General features: G+C 31.6%; 2 protein-coding genes across 2 annotated transcripts; one reads left to right on the top strand and one right to left on the bottom strand.

The window, feature by feature from the left end:
- Positions 1-3,481: 3,481 nt before the first annotated feature.
- LOC108460671 (U-box domain-containing protein 17-like) lies at positions 3,482-6,375 on the top strand. The gene has a single exon (XM_017760258.2). It carries the CDS (start codon positions 4,108-4,110, stop codon positions 6,241-6,243), a length of 2,136 nt encoding a protein of 711 aa, XP_017615747.1. The 5' UTR covers positions 3,482-4,107; the 3' UTR covers positions 6,244-6,375.
- Positions 6,376-7,193: 818 nt separating this feature from the next.
- LOC108460672 (pentatricopeptide repeat-containing protein At4g18840) lies at positions 7,194-8,863 on the bottom strand. Its single transcript, XM_017760259.2, has one exon. The coding sequence runs from the start codon at positions 8,847-8,849 to the stop codon at positions 7,194-7,196; it is 1,656 nt and encodes a 551-aa protein (XP_017615748.1). The 5' UTR covers positions 8,850-8,863.
- Between the last annotated feature and the right edge of the window lie 12,346 nt (positions 8,864-21,209).

The raw sequence follows: 21,209 nt of genomic DNA on the forward strand, positions 1-21,209 counted from the left end.
ACACCACTATCTCTTAAGGTTTAGACAAGTCTGTTCTTAACATTTTTGGAGCTCTAGGCAAAATAATAAAATAGGATTTTAGATTCCTTAAAAGTTGGAGAATTTTTTTTAAGTTCCTTAAAGTTAAAAAAAAAATTGGGCCCCTTAAAACTGAAAAATAATATTTCAGTCCCTTTTAGCCTTGGGCCCTGAGAAGCTGCATCTCCAGATGACCCCAGAGCCAAGCTTGGGTTTAGAAAACCTAAAGTAATCCATCAAAAAATAAGAAATGAAATAAGAAATATCAAACCTCTCAAATGTGAATATTCAATGATTTGCTTTCACCAATGCAATAAAAACATTTGGAAGAAAGAATAACAGCAAAACCCCACAAATGTTTATACAATAAATGCTTGGATTTTTGCTCTTTTAACTCTGTAAACTTGTTTCTTGTCTTCGTTTGAGTGTCCTTCAATCATGTTTATACTCTCTTATAGATCTAGAAACATTTGGAACTATTGGAGAGTTTCTATCCGTTTGAAACATTAATTTCACACATTTAATGCAATTCGTAATATCATGTCACATTGCTAAAAACTAACCGTTAGAAAACACAATGTCTTGAGGCCTTGAAAGAATGTCTCGAGACACAAAAAATAAATCTTAGAAATGTCTCAAGACCTTGCATCATTGGAGCAGAAATTTGGTTAGTGATTTGCATGTCTCGAAACTTTCAAGCCTATATCTTGAGACATGACTAACTATCTCAATACTTTCAAAGTAAGTCTCAAGACTTGGTTCTCATGAAGCAAAATTTTGCTTGCATGTCTCGAGATATAGTTAGAAACTACATAATTTAACTTATGAGTATTCAAAATATCGAGAATAATTAATTTAAGCTTTATAAAATTCAACATTATAAAAAGTTAGATATATATTAAGAATCTAAACAAGTATCTTTTATATAAATATGAATATTATTATATAGAGTATGTAAAGATATATCATTTGATACTTCAAATAAATGATCCACTTGATTTCAAGTTAAACAAATCAAAATTCTTACATGATAATATGTTGTAAATTTATGGTAATAAACTTTCTTATATTTTAATGGATAAAACATTATCTTATATATTAACTCTAAATAATATTAAAATTATACTTGAATTTTAATTTTATGCATGAAAGTTTGATTTGATTCAATTTTCATAAATCACGATAATATTACCAATTTAGCACAATTTTATATTGGTATATTGCATACACAAATAATTATATTAATCCGATATAAAAATAAATTTATGTATTCATTTCTTTAAATATATACTGATTGACTCAAAATCAAAGTTCTATGTATACATATGAATCATAATTCAAATTTCTTGTGTATAATTATATCAAATCAAAATTCATATATTAAATTACACATTTAACTAAAATTCATACATATATTTAAATATATAAACAAATGATGCATTTCATAATTCATCGTACCATAATATATATACACATAAATGGCATCATAGGGATAAATAATTTTATAATACAATGCATTATATAAATTAAATATTTAAAAAAATAGGATCGGTAAATAAATTAATTAAATTATCATTTTAATCCATCCAATCAATTCGATTAAAATTTTAAAACATTAATTTAAAATAACTCTTTAAATTAATATTTTAATTAATTTTTAATTTGATCTGATTCAAATAAAACAGAAGATAAAACACTCTATCCATAACATGTACAACACGTCCTAATAATTTCTTTCGCCACTTATTCTTGTCGGCTTGTTTAGAGTATGATTTGCGTTTCAAAGGTCAACCTGTTGTAATTAGTGTGAAACGTTTTAGTCAAAGAAATATTTTTAAAAAAATATTTGCCAGATGGATGTTGCGCAGCACCTTACAAAGATAAAAGTATCATTCCTTGGACTTTATCTATACCTACCTATAAAAGCTGTCCACATGTAATACTCTTATTTGAAAATTTATGATAAAGATTTATTGCCACCTACGCCATGTCATGTCTTTTACTATTTTTCGGGGGTAATTTTGGTTGGAAGGGTGAGAAGTAAATTATAAATGTTTGTGGGGTTAATATGAAATTTTACCTCTATACTAATTTGTATTTTTACAATTTTAAAAGGGGTATTAAGGCAATATGGAATAATTGTCAAGTTTTGGAATTTTCTTGGATAAAAAAGTTTAAATCCTAATGTGAGAATAGTTGTCAAATTCAAGACTTAAAATGAAATTTATAAAAACTTATAAAATTGATTCAACTGTCGGTTTTGAACAATTTACCCAGAGACAATTTCAATTCTTATATTCAGACAAAATACTGACTAGTTTCTAGTTTGATTGGTCAATCCAATTTCGTTTGAACAACACTAGTTATTAATGATATCGACTATGTTAAAAAAAGGGGGGGTAAACTACACCTAAGGGCATTGAACTATTAGCAAATTTATATTTAGGTTACTTAACTTCAAGAAGTTATAAAATATCACTAAATTTTTGAAAGTTTTCATAAAGTTATTGGACTATTAAAATCGATGATTATAGGCCATCCTTATTCTCACCACCGCACCAATTGAAAGCTCTCTCCCCTTCTCTTCTACAATTCATTTTTTTTCATAAAATAGTTTTGAACGTTTCAAATCTACAAACTAAAATTTAAATAACTTTCTTCTCCTATCATCGACACTAACCATCAAATCTACTTGGATCTAAGGTTTGTTATTCAAACTCATTAATGGGTACTGATCTACCATACCAATTGTTGAATTGTCACTTGGAGCTCGATAGTCAAACTTTTAAAAAATTACTTAATAACCCAATGACTTAAATAAAAACTTTCAAATAATTCACTGGCTTAAATGAAAACTTTCAAATAGTTCAATGACTATTTTGTAATTTTTTGAAAGTGAATGACCAAAAATTAAACTTACTATTAGTTTAACAACCTTGGGTATAGTTTACATTTTTATTGTTGTGTATGAACAATTGCCAAATAATTCACAATTGAGATAGAAAAATTCAAACTGCCCGATAGATTCTAAACCAATCCATTTCAAATGGAGAGATTTTTTTTAAAAGTGGATGAGGAACGAGGTAGATGATTTTTCTCTTTTCAACAATAAGTATATAATATGCCCCGCTCTGCTGCATTATATAAAATTATCATTTTATCATTGTCTATATAACTATTAAACAAGTGAAAATTTAATAATATATTATAAAAAAATTTCATATGTTTTATTTAATTTTTTTAAAATTTTGCTGAAATATTTTCTTAATTTTAAAAATATTAAAAATACGTAACAAAAATTAAATTAAAATAAAATAAAATAAAATAAAGACGAATAGATCTAACATCCATAAAAGTAATTACTAATTTCAAAATTATATCTCAATAACCAATTATAGAAGGATAATAAATTTAGCAATATTTACCACATCCCGCTCCATTATCATCCTTACATCAGATACGTGCCCCATCCGTCGGATTCAAAATTTTAATAAATCTGAAACTATGGAGTCGGGTGGAAGCCGTCAGTTGGGAAAAATTTTCAATCCCAGACTAGAACGGTGGATAGAGTGCCGCTTTTTCTTTAGTAAAACCAAACTAAAAAGACAGCAAAGAAGGCCCAAAAAGTCAAAATCCTGGAAAAAGTTTTAACAGTCATTCATTTCTTTAAACAGTAGAGTAGGAAAATGAAAAGGAAACGAATGGACAATAATATATATGCATTTATATATGGATGCTTATCCGTCAAAGGGTGTATATTAAAAACTTTTGTTTTATGGAAAATTCATTTCATTTTCCTACATCTTCCTAAACGCGTAATCTCTTTTCATACAAATGATGATCTCTCTTCCGCTTCCACTTGTGTGTATAAATTAGAAGCTTTTTTGAATGGTTTAACGACCCGTTTTTGCTATCATATATACAAACATCCTTTGAACATTCTAACAAAAACCCAGAACTAGAATAAGCCTGAAAAATCTTGGGTGTTCTTTGTTTTGTTTTGTTTTTTTTTTTCAATTCCTTTTGGATTTTCATGTCATTTGCTTGTTTTAGATTTACCAATACCTTTGTTTTTGGAGCTTACCGATAATGGCGACGGCGGCTATATTCTCATCCATGAGGCGGCGAAGATCGCCGTCTGTGGAGGCGTTTTTGGCTCCGGTGGACTTATCTGAAGTAGCTCTGGTTCAAACCTTAGCAGTCATCTCATCGGAGCTTGTTTCTTGCTTTTCCGACAAGGTTTTCTTCTTTCAACGAAGGAATTCTCGGTGTTTGATTCGGAAAATCGAGGTTTTGGTTGTTTTGTTGGAGTATTTGAAGGATTCAGAATCTGGGTCCATGTCAAAGTTGCCATCAACAGCCATTTTGTGCTTCAAGGAGCTTTATTTGTTGCTTTACAGGTCAAAGATATTGCTTGATTATTGTGCTCAATCAAGTAAGTTATGGCTTTTGCTTCAAAACTCTTCAATTTCAAGCCATTTCCATGATTTGAACCAAGAGATTTCTACCCTGTTGGATGTTTTCCCATTAAATGATCTTGAGTTGAGTGATGATGTTAGGGAACAAGTTGAGCTGTTGCAAAAGCAGGCTAGGAACCCTAAACTGTATGTTGATGAAAGTGATGAGGGCTTAAGGGTTAAGTTGTTTTCACTTCTTGATGATTTTGGTAATGGGAGGATACCAAATCATGGGGATTTAAGGTTGCTCTTTGTGGAGAGGTTTTGGATTAGGAATTCCATAAGTTTTAGGCGTGAAATTGAGTTTTTGGAGGAACAAATTGTGAATCATGAAGGGGATATTGAACCTACTGCTTGTGTGCTTAATGGATTTGTCGCAATTGTCCGGTATTGTCGGTTTTTGCTGTTCGGTTTTGAAGAAGATGAGGTTCTGTTCTTGTCTCGGGATCAGAAGAAACCAAGAAAAGGGTTGATTGCTCGAGAGATTGCAGATACGTTTTTAACTGTTCCGAAGGACTTTTGTTGTCCGATATCATTGGAGTTGATGAGAGATCCGGTGATAGTTTCAACAGGACAGACTTATGACCGGAGTTCGATAACTAGGTGGATCGAGGAAGGGCATTGTACTTGTCCAAAGACAGGGCAAATGCTTGACCATACGCGGCTTGTTCCGAATCGAGCTTTGAGGAACTTGATCGTGCAATGGTGTACTGCTCATGGTGTCCCATATGATCCACCAGAGACTAGGGATGCATCGGCAGAGTCTTTTGCCACTGCTTGCCCAATCAAAGCAGCAGTGGAAGCCAATAGAGCAACAGCAACGCTTCTTATCAAACAACTAGCAGATGGATCTCAGGGAGCTCAGACTATTGCTTCTAGAGAGATTCGGTTATTGACTAAAACGGGAAAGGAAAACCGTGCTTTTATTGCGGAGGCTGGGGCAATACCGCACTTACGGAAGTTGCTGTCATCTTCAAGCCCCATTGCTCAAGAGAACTCTGTTACTGCAATGCTGAATCTATCCATTCACGATAAAAATAAACGTCTAATTATCGATGAGGGTGGTTGTTTAACATCAATTGTTGAAGTCTTGAAGCTCGGACTCACAACAGAAGCTAGGGAAAACGCTGCGGCAACATTGTTCAGCCTCTCAGCAGTTCATGACTTTAAGAAGAGAATAGCAGATCAAGAAGGAGCAATTGAAGCCTTAGCAGGGTTGCTGAGAGTGGGAACCTCAAGAGGAAAGAAGGATGCTGTAATGGCTTTATTTAATTTGTCGACTCACACAGATAATTGTGCAAGAATGATCAAGGCCAGAGCTGTTGCAGAACTTGTAGGAGCTTTGCAAAATGAAGGTGTTGCGGAAGAAGCAGCAGGTGCATTGGCCTTAATAGTCCGACAGCCAATTGGGGCCGAAGCAGTAGGGAAGGAAGAAATGGCGGTGGCCAGGTTGATAACAATGATGAGATGCGGAACACCGAGAGGGAAAGAGAATGCAGTTGCAGCATTGCTCGAGTTGTGCCGCAGTGGTGGTGCCGCTGCAACTGAGAGAGTGCTTAAGACACCTGCATTGGCCGGTTTACTTCAAACTCTGTTGTTTACGGGTACAAAACGAGCTAGACGGAAGGCTGCATCACTTGCTCGAGTCTTTCATAGGTGTGAGAATACGTCCTTACATCCCAGGGGATTCAGAAATGGCAACTCAACTACAAACATTTCAACTTTTGGTGGTGATGTCTCAGTGCCTATGTCCTTATCAGTATTGTAATGGTAGCATCATCCTCTGGTGTTGCCCTCCTTAACCATATAAGTTCCCATTTTTGTTGGTACCATATATACACATATAAATTCTTTCATTTAAATTTCAAATAATGAGAATAACAATTACAGAATTGAGATACCTGATGTGTTGTTTTAGCAATAAACTGGGATGTAATGTCCATTGAATTAGATGTCAATGATAACATATAGCTTTGCATTTTGATGGTGATGCATATGATTAATAATACAAACATAACATAGAGGGCAAATTCTGATACATATCATCATGATCTCATCATCATAGGATTTCAGCATGTATGATTCAGGCATGTTATTTAGACTTGAGCGTGAATACCATATATCTGAATTCGAGTATGTATTTAATACAGGCATGAAATCATAGTTTTATAGCTATGTGTCAAGACACAAGGTTCAAATGCGGATATTTAAAAGGAAAATGTAGAGTCAAAGCAACACAGAGCTGACCAAAATCGTAAAACGCTTTTAAGTTTCTACATTTACACTAACAAACATATGCTTCTAATTTGCATCAGGCTACAACTTTAGGTTTAAATTCAAACTTTAAAGGGTCCATAAGTTGGTTTTCAATTTAATTTTTGGCTAGAAGCTACTTGACATGCAATGCAAGCATACATATGCAAGAAGAATATCTACCTTTACTTAAAGGCCTATGTCCATAACCCCATCAAAATCTGATTCCTTTGGACATAATTTCCTGTCTATCTCATGCTTTTTGTCAATTGAGGCATCACGGTTTTATCCACAAAAGACACATCCCCGTCGAACTCTAGCATACCATGAATGTGAGATTCATGACTCCTTTTCTACTGCAACTTCATTATGCACCATCAATTTGTTGTACGGTACTTTTATCATTTATCTACAGAACTTCATTCCTAATTTCCAGCAGAATGGATTGATTTTTTAATGTCAGATTTATTCAAGAATCATTCCTTCACCGGCTAAGAACTCATGAACAACGCCATTTACTTCAATCATGCTACATCCAGGCTCCTTATTTACTTTCAGGGCCTTCATTTTTCTCCTCACATTTAAAACATCATCCCATCTTTTCAGTGCTGCATATGTATTAGATAACTGAACATAACCAGCACTATCTTGCGGATTCAACTCTAAGAGCTTCCTAGCAACATACTCTGCCATTTCCACATTACCATGGTTTTTACAGGCACTCAGTAAGGACTCCCAAAGCACATGAGCTTCTTTCAGTGGCCTTGTTTCTACAAACTCCAAAGCCTCCTCTAATAACCCGACCTGACCAAGGAGATCCACCATGCAACCATAGTGCTCAACAGCTGGTTCAATTCCATAATCATCAACCATGAGTTTGAACATCTTGCGTCCCTCATTTAAGAACCTGGAACGACTGCAAGCAGTCAAAACAGCAATGAAGGTCACCTCGTTAGGTTCAAAACCTTCCATAAGCATCTCTGAGAAAGTCTCTAATGCAGTTTCTCCGTAGCCATGCATCCCTAAACCAACAATTATGGAATTCCATGTACTAATATCCTTCTTTGAAGCGTTTCTAAACACATTTAGAGCCTTATCAATGTTCCCACATTTTGAATACATGTCAACAAGAGCTGTGGCTATAAAACCATTGGTGTCTATCCCATTCTTATCGATATAACCATGAATCCATTCACCTTGCCCCAAAGCACCAAGATGAGCACATGCAGACAACACATTGACCAATGTGCAAGTATCTGGCCTCACTTCCTCACGCTGCATATCTTCAAAAAGCTCCAAAACTTCATCAAAACGACTTGAATGAGCATAACCTGTAATTATAGCATTCCAAGACACCACATCTTTTAAAGGCATTGAATCAAAGACACTTTTAGCTTCTTCGAGTAACCCTGAACTTAAATACCCGGAAATCATGAAATTCCATGACTCGACATTCCTTTCATCCATTTCATCGAATAAACCACGAGCCAATCTCATGAATCCCGTTTCAATATAAGCGGTCAACAAAGCATTCCAAGAAACCACATCTCTGTCAGTCATTCTATCGAGAAGGCTCCGTGCAAACCCAAAATGCCCACTTCTGCCATAAACATGAATCAAAGTATTAGCCACGAAAATATCAAACCCAATCCCCAGTTTCAACGCCAGACCATGAATCTGCATCCCTTCTTCAACCCCACAAAACCCAGCACATGCCTTCAAAGCAAAAGTGAAACTGTACTTATCGGGCAAAACAGGGCCTCCTTCAAGCATTTGACGGAAGAGGAAGAGAGCATTTTCAGGGGTACGACTATTAGCATAAGCTCTGATGAGGGAATTGTAGGAGAAAGAGTTTGGGTCAGTAATGTGAGTGAAAACGGAGTGAGCGTAAGAGAGGGTGATAGGGTCGGGATTTGAGACGGCAAAAGAGATGAGCTTGTTTGAAACGAAGGTATTATTGGGGAAAACACCAGTTTTGAGAAGATGAGCATGCGCTTGGTGGATTTGGGAAATGGAAGACGCCATTTCTGTGAAGGGAAGTATTGGTAGCTGAGACAAGGTTCCACTCATTGTCTCTTCTAGTTCTTTGTAATAAAAGTGTACTGAAGATAAAGAACACATTGAAGACGAATGGCTGCTCCGAAAAAAATATAAATAACACTAAACCATATAGATTAAACTATTACTAATTTTCAATTTTAAAAATTACAGAGGGATTGTTAAATTATTCAAATGATTTTCGATTAAAAAATTGGAAAATGATTGTTAAATTATTTTAAAAAATTATTTGAGTTATTAGAAAAATTTTAATTAACCCCTTATAGAGGAAGATTAATACAATAAATAAATACCCATCAATAAGTATAATATATCTTAAATCTAAATCTAAGTTGATTTGACGATTAATGTCGAAGATCAAAGAATGATATTGTTTGAAAAAACTGAATTGTAAAAAAGAAAGAAAAGAGAATTTTTGATTGACGTAGATAGTGCAAAAGAAAAGAGAATTTTTTATTGATGTAGACAGTGAAAAGAAAAGAGAATTTTTTATTGATGTAGACTGTGCGAATGGAAAAGATAATAAATCAATGATTTTAACATCCCACTAACAATGGGCATAGTTTACCCTATAAATAATTGTTTATGTAACAAAATATTTTTAAAAAGTTTGATAAACAATTCAATATGTTGTGTGTTAGAATCCTATCATATGCAAGTATTTTTTTAAGATAGTATCACGAGTCAATCGAACACTAATTTAGTTATGAAATTATTAAAATATCCTCTCATATTCAAATTAAGTTATTAAAATATCATATGTTGATTATGAAAAAGGTAATTGAAAGTTTTCGCGGCAATTCTGAGCACCGAGTCAATACACAAAAAATACAGATTTTTTTCTCTAAAAATGTTCCTAATGACTTGAAAGGGAACATTAGTTGTGGCCTAGGTTATTCACATGTAGATAACTTGGGTAAGTATCTAGGTGTCTCATTTTTACATTAGAAGGTGACTAAAGATACTTATTATTATATGGTGGATAATATGAGGAAAAGACTAGCTGGGTGGAAAGCTAAGTTGCTTTTGCTAGCAGGAATAACTACTTTAGTGAAATCAGTTTTAGCGACTATACCTATGTATGTCATGCAATTGACAGTCATTTTAAAAGGAGTATGTTCTGAAATGGAAAAAAAATTTCTGAAATGGAATTTTTTTTTTGGAATTTTGTTTAGGGGCACATTGATGAGAAGAAATGGATAAACCTTGTCAAGTGGGAGAATCTCTGCAAAGACACAAAAAATGGTGGCCTTGGGTTCAAGAAAATTGATTGTCAGAATGATACATACCCTTATGAAGATTGGTTATAATCTTATCAGAAAGCCCGAGCAATTATGGATTCAGGTTCTTCGATTGAAATATAAGTGGAAGGGCAAGGCATCTATTATCTTACAGGTGGGTAATGATTCTCAACTTTGGAAGGGTATTTGTAGGATCTAGAGCAAAGTACGGGAAAATGTTGTATGGAATACTAAAAAGGGTTTAAACGTTGATTTTTGGAGAAATACTTGGGTGAAGGAATGAGGTCCTCTAATGAATGTCTGTACACGACCCGAAATTATACCCATTGAACATGTTCCTGTTGTGGAAATGGTTTTGCCGAGTGGAGATTGAAACTGGGAGTTGATAAAATATATGTTTTTGCCACCTGTGGTTTCGTGCATTGCATCTTATAAGCCTCATTTTGTTAGTGATGTAGATAATTTTATTGGATGAGGCAAGGATATCACAGGTTTTCAATTCGATCTACTTATTCTTTCATTTGTGGAGTGGAGACGGCTAGGGGTGGAAAAAGCTGGCATCGAATTTGGCATTTACCAAGACCTCAAAAGGTACGAGTTTTTCTTTGGCTGGTTTTTTAAATAGGGTCCTTACTAATGAAAGTAGAGCAAGAAGGCATCTCATTACTGATGCAAGATGTAAAGTTTGTGGATACTTGACAGGGAGCATTTGCCACGTCATGCAATTATGCACACCAACTGTGGGTACATGGTTGGCAGTAATCAAGCAAGATAAGAGATAGAAATTCTTCACTATCAGATTGGAGGAGTGGATTGAGATTAACTTGATAGATCCAAATTGTTCTGTTAGCAGTACGAATGATTGACAGACCCTATTTAGTGTTATTTGCTGGTAGCTTTAGATTAAGAGGAATAACTTTGTTTTTAATGATGAATTCATTGAAGGTGAGAGTGTTTTGGGAAAGAGTTATGTAATGACCCAAAAATTCACAGGTATCGAAAAATGTAGTATCGGGCCTCCGTTTTAGTAAACCGAGTTTGTAAATAATTATTAGGAATATTTGTGAGTCTAGTAGTGTGTTTAATTAGGCTTTAATTAAGTGAAATTAGCTCAATTTAGAGAAAATAGTAAAAAGGACTAAATTGAATAAGGGGTAAAAGTTGAATTATAGTTAATAGAAAATAAAAATGATTAAAATGACAATTAAGCCATAAACAAGAAATGAGGCGGCATATATGTAATAAAATCTAATATTTTTATGTTATATTTTAATTATATAATTAATTATTTAGATATAAATTATGTTAAATTAATTTAAAATAATTATATTATAAGATTTTATATGATAAATAAATTGAAATTATGACAAGTGGATGGTGATGATAATGTACAAATGTAAAATACATATGTTTACATTTTTAGTACATATATTTGTTATTAAATAGATATTTATTATTATTATTATTATTATTATTATTATTATTATTATGAAATAAATTAAAAAAGATAAATGTAGGGTGTAAAAATTATACATGTGTCATGCATATATTTATACACTTGTAAAAAAAATATATAATTACTTAAAATTTAAGTATAAATATATTTATAATTATTAATTAATTAAATATAAAATAAATAAATCAAATGGTGCCAAATGTAGGGTGATAAAGTTGTACAAATGTAGTAAAATATGTATATACACCTGTATTATAATTAAAAGATATTTATTAATTAAATAATTATTATAAATTATATTATTATAATATAAAGTAAAGAAATAAAAACGAAACAAAAGTAAAAGAAAGGAGAAAGAAGCAGAGAGCATTTCGAAACAGAACAGGGAAAAGGAGAAAAGAAAAATAAAAGGAAAAACTAGGGTTTGAAGGTTTAAAGCTTTAATTGGTAAGTTAAATAAGTGGTTTTTTTCTTAAATTTGATGTTTTAGAAGCTTTAAAATAAAGTTTTGTTAGAATTAAGTTGAGGTTTTGGAAGTTTTTAGGTTTTTGAACATAGTTCATGTTGAACAAAAATGAATTAGGGGTTTAATTGAATGAATTTTAAGTTAGAATTGATTAAAGGATTAAATTGTAAACTAAGCTATAAGTTTTGTGTTGTAGGGATTAAATTGAAAGAAGTTTTAAATTAGAGTTTTATTATGAACATTAGATAGTTAAGTAGAATATGGAAGGAAATTAAGTGGAAATGAAGTGTGAATTGAATTAGAAAAGTAAATGAGTTAATTAGGATTAAATTGGAATTAGGGTATAAATTGAAAAGAAATTCAATTAATTACTGTAAATTAGTGCTGTAATTAATATTGTAAATTATTATTATTTTCGTAGCTAGCAAAGAACTCGAGGCATCGGCACAAAAAGAAAAGGAGAAAGTTATCGAGGAGTAATCCCGAAATCGGGTTTGTAGTACTATAATTCAAACTACTAATTATTAAATGTTATATTTAAATTTATATGTATGGTAGTAAAATTATAAGGTAAGTGTAGAGCCCAATTTTGGCCCAGACCCAAACCAAACAAATAAAAACAAAAACAAAAGCAATAAAGTGTCTAAAGTTCAGTCCAATTACAAGAACGGCCCAAAATATGAGTGGCCCAATGCACTACCCGATTTCACAAGCCCAAGCCCTAGCCCAAATTTATCAGAAAAGAAAGAAACCCTAGGGTTTCTATACCAGCACCCTTATGTGCGCCGCTCCTCACGTGGTGTTGGCGCGCTCCACGCCCGAACAGACGCCTTGTCCCATCGCCTCTGCCACACCTGCAAACAAACAAAAAAGAGGACAGAAAAGGAACAGAGAAACACGCAAAGCAAAAGCGAAACAAGGAGAGAGCAGTAAAAATCACATGTAATTGGCTATAAAGCTGAAACAGAAAATCAGATGTAAAAGGGGGGATTTTTGGGGAAATACAAAAGAAAAAAAAAACATTGTATTACACAAAGATTTTCAGAGAAATCAAAAGAGAAAACAAGTTTAAAAGGTTTTTGTTCTTATTTTTTTATTCTTGTTTTTCCGTTTGTTTTGATTTTTTTTTATTTTACAAATCTTTTTAACAAAAATCATGGGATAAAAAGAAGGGAGAGAGAACTTATCCGGATCTCCCGTAAACGCCTCGCCAGAGTTCCTCCCTCCGCCGTCGAGTTCAAACCTAAAGAGGGGAAGAGCCTTCCTATATCGGTTTTCTAGACTTTGAAGGCTTGGCCTTCAAACATGGCTTAATCAAGGGCTGAAAAGCCCGTTTATTGCTGCCACGACAACCGTCCACGGTAGAGGAGGAAGGGCCAACGACGGCGCTAAAAAGGGTCTGAAACCCTAGTAGAGAAAGGAGAAAGTTTTTAAAACTTTCTTAAAAATCGGCTGGAAATGAAGCAAAAAAAAAATGGGGTTTTAGTAGTAAAAGAAAACAGCACTGTTTTAAGAATGATTCAAAAGGCCCCAAAACGACATTGTTTTGGGGCCAAACCCGAAATCTGACCTGACCCAAAAAGGGATTCGCATGTTTTCACTCTAAAGGGGTTATTTACGGTCCGATCCCTCCACTTTTGTGGTCTGTTGCAATTCAGCTCTGTTCCCTTCTTCTTTTCTTTTAATTTTTCCTCGTGATTTTTGTAATGTTCAATTTCAATCCTTATTGAGGTTATGCATTTTGGGGGACAGGGATATTGCCCCATTTGGTCCCCCATCTTATTCGTGTATCACAATTTGGGGCCCAATATTTTATTTTCATTACATTTTGTTCCTTTTAATTCAGTTTTAACTTCAGTTCAGTCCCTTATTCTGTTATTTTATTATTTTACGGTTTATCCCTTTTAATTTCGTTTCAGTTTCAAATCAATCCTCATCTTTTTTATAATCTAAACTTGAAATCCCGTCCTAATTCTAGTCTAGTCCTTCATTGATTTAATTTCAGTTTATTTATTTATTTTTATTTCATATTGATTTTCATTTCTTATTACCCTATATTTAGTTTTAAAATTTGTTTATTCATATTTATATTTTCTTGTTGAACCATCATTATCACGTACATTTATATTGTTTATTTATTTATTATTTTTCATGTATACATTTTATCTATATTGTTGCTTTATTCATTTTTATATTCCATAATACTTACTTATTTTCATCATATACATTCCATTTTATTTCATCTTTTAGTCAATCTTATTTACTTTGTTAATATTATGATTTGACCAATCAATATTATTTTATTATTATTATCGTATTACTATTATTATCATCATTATATTGTTTCTTTGTTTGTATTCATACGTAAGTTATTATTATTATTATTATTTTATCAAGCGAGTTAATATTATTTTTAGCACATTTATTTTATTTTTATGTATCATTACTCGTATCATTATCATTATAATTATTGTTATACTTTTATCTCATCTTTACTATTTTATTTTTCATATTTTTGAAGATCTCTTACTTAACATTACGTATATATATACTTTATTTTTACTTATTTTTATTCTATATATTTTATGTATACCTATTCAAATTGTAAGGTTAATATTTTCTATATAAATGTTCGTTAATTAGATATCGTTCTTACTACTAATATTTACTCATGCTTTTGGTTCATCAGTTGCTTCCTCTTTATGTATGTAGTTTCATTGTCCCATTCATTTTAAACATTTTTCGTTATGTTTGTTTATTTTTACATTATGTATCCCTATTTATTTGCTTTATTCATTTATCAAGATTTGTTTACTAATATTGAATCCATCTTCGTAATTTATTATTGTCATTATAACATTGTATCGCATATTGTATATCATTTCAAATGTTGCGCTAATTTTTACCAAAATTCATAAAAAAGGGGATTCTTTAAATAAGGCAATATTTCGTTTTTTTGGAAATTCGAGAAAACGTGCCCTAATTTATTAGGTTTCGATTTTTCTCGTTTAACCTAAATAACCTAATACCCCTTTAAATTTCAAAAATATGATTTTTAAATAGAATAAAGGCAATATTCTGTGTTTGGAGAATCTAGAGATCGTGCCCTAATGTGCTGGGTTTCGATTTTCTTCATTTGACCCAAATGACCAGATAACCTTTTAAAATTAAAATGAATGAGTTTTGAAAATCAAAAGACAAGCTTATTCTGATAATTTAAAATATCGTGTCCTAACGTGTTGGATGTGACATTTAATTACCTCAGGACAAGAAGGTCTTTAACATCCGCTTCGATTTATTCAAGCGTTTTAAAATCAACACTAATAAAAAAGAGGATGGTATTCAAAATTCTTTTCGAGTTTTTTAAATTTCGACATTAAGACATTAATTAATCAATTAGGTACCAATTTTGGGCGTTACGAGGGTGCTAATCCTTCCTCGTACGTAACCGACTCCCGAACCCGTTTTCTCAAAATTCGTAGACCAAAATCGTTGTTTTAGTAAATCAAAATGTTTTATTAAAATGATCAAATTTCCAGGTGATCCGATCACACCTAAACAAAAAAGATCGGTGGCGACTCCCATATTCGTTTTTGTTTTCAAAACAAAGTTGATTCCCGTTTTAAAAAAAATGGTTTCGACAGTAAGTATCAATATTGAATTGAATGAAATTGAGATGAAGTATGATTATGAATGAATATTTGATAGTATATTGTTGGAAAGTGGAAAATTGTATCGAATTGAATTGTACATTGAAAGTGAAATTGAAATTGAGAAATGATTTGAATACCCTATTAACTAGTTGGGTTGAGTCGGATATAGTTGGCATGCCATAGGATTGGAAGAATACGGGAATTTATCGGTTTTGCCGATCAGGCACTATATGTGTTGTATCAGGTACCTCGTGTGTCGTATCAAGCACCTCGTGTGTCGTTTTAGGCACTTTATGTATCGTATACTGCTTCTCATATATTGATCAGGTACTGAATATAGTTTTAGGCACAATGTGCCATACTGGTGTGTTTGGGTTTGGAATCCGTGTATCCGCCAAAGTCTGAGTTTGTTAATAGGGAGAACAAATGAAATGAGAAATTTAAAATAAATTGATTGATTATACTATTGAAAGAAATGAGAAAGTTGAATTGTGGATTGAAATTGAGATTGAGATTGGAAGTGAAAGGCATGAACTAAATGTTCATGTAGTGATTGAAATTGAGGCATATGATATGTGATTGAAATTGAAGAATAGCTAAAAAAAAATTGTATTGTTATTGTTAATAAATGAAAGTTTAAGAATGAATTGATATTTAAGAAATTTAATCATTACATGCTTGATAATTATATTCTATTGTTATTATAATTTGAATTATGGTAATACTACTGAGTATGAAATACTCAGAGTACGGTTGTTTCCGTGCGCAGGTCGATAGGAGTCCAGAGTCCCGGTCTAGCATCCAGAATGATCCCGACTCCAGCATCAAACTTTGGTGATGTATTCTTCTTTTGGTAAAAGTGGCATGTACATAGGTGTTGTAATGGTCACTTTAAAATATTTTATGATTTTAGTTGTAATAAATGATATTTGGTGTTTTGGTACTAAGTTAAATGAAATGGTTTGACAAATTTGGTAAGTTTGGTATTAAACATGGAAAGAAAAATGAATAAAGCTAGTTAGTAAAATTTTGAATGATACTATGAATGTTTATTTAATTAAAATATTAAGTTAATGTTTTAGGTATAATTTAGTTGTATTTAAAGGTGAATTGGATTGGTTGTGATTTTTTGTTTGGATTGGTCTCGATTTGAATTTGCAGGGAAGGTTAGATATTTATGAAAGAGTTATATTGAGTTCGCACAAAAAAATTTAAATTACGAAAAATTTCCCCAAGCACCCAAATTAGTCTCGAATCACTCTTAATTCGTATTTTGGGCCTCGAGGGTCCATCTAAGAGACTTTAAGTTTATTTTATATTATGTTTGATAATTATTTGTATATTAATTGTAAATTGTCCAATAGGTCCTGTAATGCTCCATAACCCTGTATCAACTATCTTCAATCCAACTGTATCAACTAAATCAATTTAGACAGAAACGTTCCAAAACTTACAAATCATTCAGATAGATTCCACCTGAGGATGAACGGCATAAGGTAAGTACTGATGTGTGGTTAATAATGTGTCAGGAATTGCTTCTACAGAGGGACTAATTCATAACCAGTATGGAGTTTGGATTGCTGGATTTTCAAAAAATATTGGTTGCTGATCTATTATCAAATTGGAGCTTTAGAGTGCTCTTGATGGGCTTCAATTAGCATGGAATTCAGGGATTAAAATTCTAGTGCTTGAGATGGATGGTACTGAAGCAATTTAGTTTATTCAAACAAATTCAATTGAACAACATCAGTCTGTAGTGCTACGAGCTATAAAGGGTCTCTTACAACTTGATTGGATGATCTAGATTAAACATGTGTTTAGAGAGGGTAATAAGGTAACAGAGGGATTGGCACGAATGGCATCCTCAAGACTGTTAGGCAAGCTTATATATATGCAATAATTAGATGAAATTCTTCAATTATTGAATGATGATTATTCTAGAATGTCTTGGACTCGTCTAGCCTACTTAGGAGTTTTTCATTTACATTGTACCAAAAAATTTTATGAAATCCCATGTTAAATAGCTTATTGGATTAAGTCTTGGACATAGTGCACTTTAATTACTATTTAATAATTTACAAAATATTATTATTTGAATTTAATTATAAGAATATATAAATATATTTTAAAAAATATGAAAATATAAATGTCATAGAGCAAACAAAAAATGAATCTATTTTTTTAAACCCAATAATTACCTTAGTTGTGTAGCACTCCTTATCCGTATTCATCGCTGGAATAGAGTACGAGGCATTACCAGAGTTTACCAAATTAATTTTCTATTATTACAAGTTGAATACTATTCATTTACCGAAACATGTCATGACGTCCTTTAGATGGGCCTCCAAAGCCCAAAACATACTTCAAGACCAAATCGGAATTAAATCGAAACTATAGGGGATTTTTCGCAAAATCCCAAAGTTTTTTTTATTTTATATAAGCTCAATATAACCCCTTTATAAATATTTAACATTCTTTACAAATTTAAAACCAAGACCAATCCAAACCAACCAATCCATTTCAACTAATTTGATACCAAATCATACTTCTATTATAATTATACCATTTAATATATTCATCACTCTTTACTTTAATACATATTCATTAAACAAGTCTTAACATTTATTTAATCATCAAACCATATACATGCCATATAAATCAAAAAGGAAATTTACAAAAGCTACCGGAGATAATTTGGATAGTGCGATCCTCAATGTTGATCCGATCCTCCGTATATTTTCACATCAATCTATAAGACACATTGAATACACCCAAGTAAGCTTATAAAAGCTTAGTAAGTTCATAGGCATAAAACATAAATCTTACTAAATATTCATACACTTATACAATATACACAATTATTAAGTTCACCTGTCAACCATAATCATTGGTGAGTTCCCTTGTATAAACTCACTATCACTTATCCATTTACTTTAATTCTTTTGGGCCAATGTGTTACATACCATTCTTAATCAAATTAGGGAACGGTTACAGAAAATTGAGTACTTCACTTCCACTTTGCCATAGTATAACTACAATTTTGCGTATGATCACTTATCATTTTTCGAAGCCATAGCCTTACCACGGTCTTACACGGATCACATTTATCACTTGTCACTTGTAACTGATCAGATAAGTATAGCTAAAACTACCACTTATCACTTGTCACTGATCAGAAGTACTTAAATCCGACGTTCTGTTCAATTTGATCATTTATTCGGTTTTCGCATTGTTATTTTATTCCCAATTCATCAATAAATATATCTCATCATACATTATATAATTCATAAAATTAACATTTAATCATTAAATTTCAGCCATATGAACTTACCTGGGTCGATTTGCAAAATTTGTGAAAGTTCAGAGACTAATCAACTACTTTTTCTTTTCCTCGACTTGCTTCGGGTTCTCGATCTATCATTGTAAAATCATTCACTTATCAATATTTACTTCACCTTCACTCTATTTCCCATCCTTAATGTTTATAATCCACTTATAAGTAACATTATATATAATTTCACTATTTACTTATGTATATTCAACAATGTCTATCCGTGTCATATTCACTAAATTATTTTTATCTTGAGATAAAAAACTCAAAATTAGGATCTGCTAATTTTTTCTAAAACTAGACTCATATATATTCTTATCATAAAATTTTCAGAATTTTTGGTTTAGCCAATAAGTACATTTTAAAGTCACCCTATTCTCATTGCATCGGCGATTCCGACCCTTCTTCACTAAAAATTAATTATCTCCTCGTACGAAATTTAGATAATGTTTCCGTTTATTTCTTTTGAAAATAGACTCATTCAGGATTTTAAAAATATAAATTTAAGCCTCTAATTTTTTTCTCCAATTTTTTATGATTTTCCAAAGTCAGAACAGGGGAACCTGAAATTATTCTGACATTGTATTACAGAATTTATTATATCTCATGATTTACAATTCCTTTACTTACACAATTTCGTCTATAAGAAACTAGATTCAATAAGCTTTAATTTTATATTTTATTCATCCTCTAATTTTATTTCTACAATTTTTGGTTATTTTTCAAAGTTAGACTACTACTACTATCCAAAACTGTTTTAGTGCAAAATGTTGATTTCCATTTTGCCCCAAATTTCACAATTCATACAATTCAATCCTTGCTTAATTAACCCCTAAATTAAGCTAATTTTTCTCAATTAATACTTTACCTAGACATTATAAGTTATTTCACAACTATTGAAATTTAGAATTTCCACATAAAACCCTAACTTCAAACTCTTTTACAATTAGGTCTCAAACATTCACTTTCTATTCAATTCTTTCAATAAAATAAGTATATAAACAATTTAAAGCTCTAATTCCATGCTAAATCATTATATACTTCCAGCACATATTCATAGCAACTTTCAATTTCTTTCATAGAATCAAAAACTAATGAATTCAACAAGTAGACCTAGTTGTAAAAGTCACATAAACACAAAAATTTCAAGAAATAATCAAGAATTGAATTTACTTGCAGTAAAAATATGAAAAAAAAAAGCTTAAGGAAACCCTTCTATAGTGTTTTTTCTGATGAGAATGCAAAAAAATAAAGAGAAATCTAAATAATTTCACTTTAATCCTAGTTTTATTAAGTAAATTTTGCCATATTCCAATTTTGCCCTTAATTCTCCTTATTTTCTTGCTGATTTCATGCCCTTGCCGTCCAGCCTAAATAGACCTTGGGTCTATTTTCCTTTTAAACCCTCTTTCTTTTATCATTTAAATTATTTAATCATTTCTCATAATTTTGCATTTGTTACAATTTAGTCCTTTTTGTTCAATTAACTATCGAAACTTTAAAATTTCTTGATGAAACTTTAATACTAACTTATTAACACTCCATATATATTTATAAAAATATTTATGGCTCGGTTGAAAATTTCCAAAGTCTCAATACCTTGTTTTCGATTCTAATTATTTTAAAATTTATTTCTAGTACACTATTCACTATTTCAAAAGTTTTCCTAACTTCACATTTAACTTATACTCACTAAATTAATAATATTTTCTACTCATTTTTGGATTTAGTGATCTCGAATAATTGTTCGACAAAGACCTTTGAAAATTCAGGCTATTACAAGTTGTCTCGACCATGAACAAGTTTAAATTTGACTAGACAACTGGATTTTAAAAGGTTTTTAGACTCGAGCCTAAGCTTGGCCCATTCAAATAGTCCATATCACTATTGAAAAACAATAAAATATTAAAAATATATTTTATATTTATATTCATATATTTATATTAAATTTAAATATATTTTAAGAATTATTTATTGTAAATTTGGACTAGGTCAGGATGACACAAGGACAAAAAACCCTTATCCAAGCTCAACGAGAGTTGAGATGGTCAAGTTAACTGGCCCATGGGCAAGTATACATGTTACAAGTGTGTGTGATACATGATTGTTTCTTAACCCCTTTACAAAGTTAAAAAATTTCATTTCTATCATGGGTGAAGTCAATAATTTTATTTAAGGGTTGAGATGAAAATATAAAATTGTGGGGTCAAAGTTAAAATGCTTAAATTAAATTAGTACTTTTTTGAGGGGCCAAATTAAAAAAAAATCATTTGACC

Source organism: Gossypium arboreum, chromosome 9 (assembly GCF_025698485.1).
Source record: "Gossypium arboreum isolate Shixiya-1 chromosome 9, ASM2569848v2, whole genome shotgun sequence".
NCBI classification, from domain to species: domain Eukaryota; kingdom Viridiplantae; phylum Streptophyta; class Magnoliopsida; order Malvales; family Malvaceae; genus Gossypium; species Gossypium arboreum.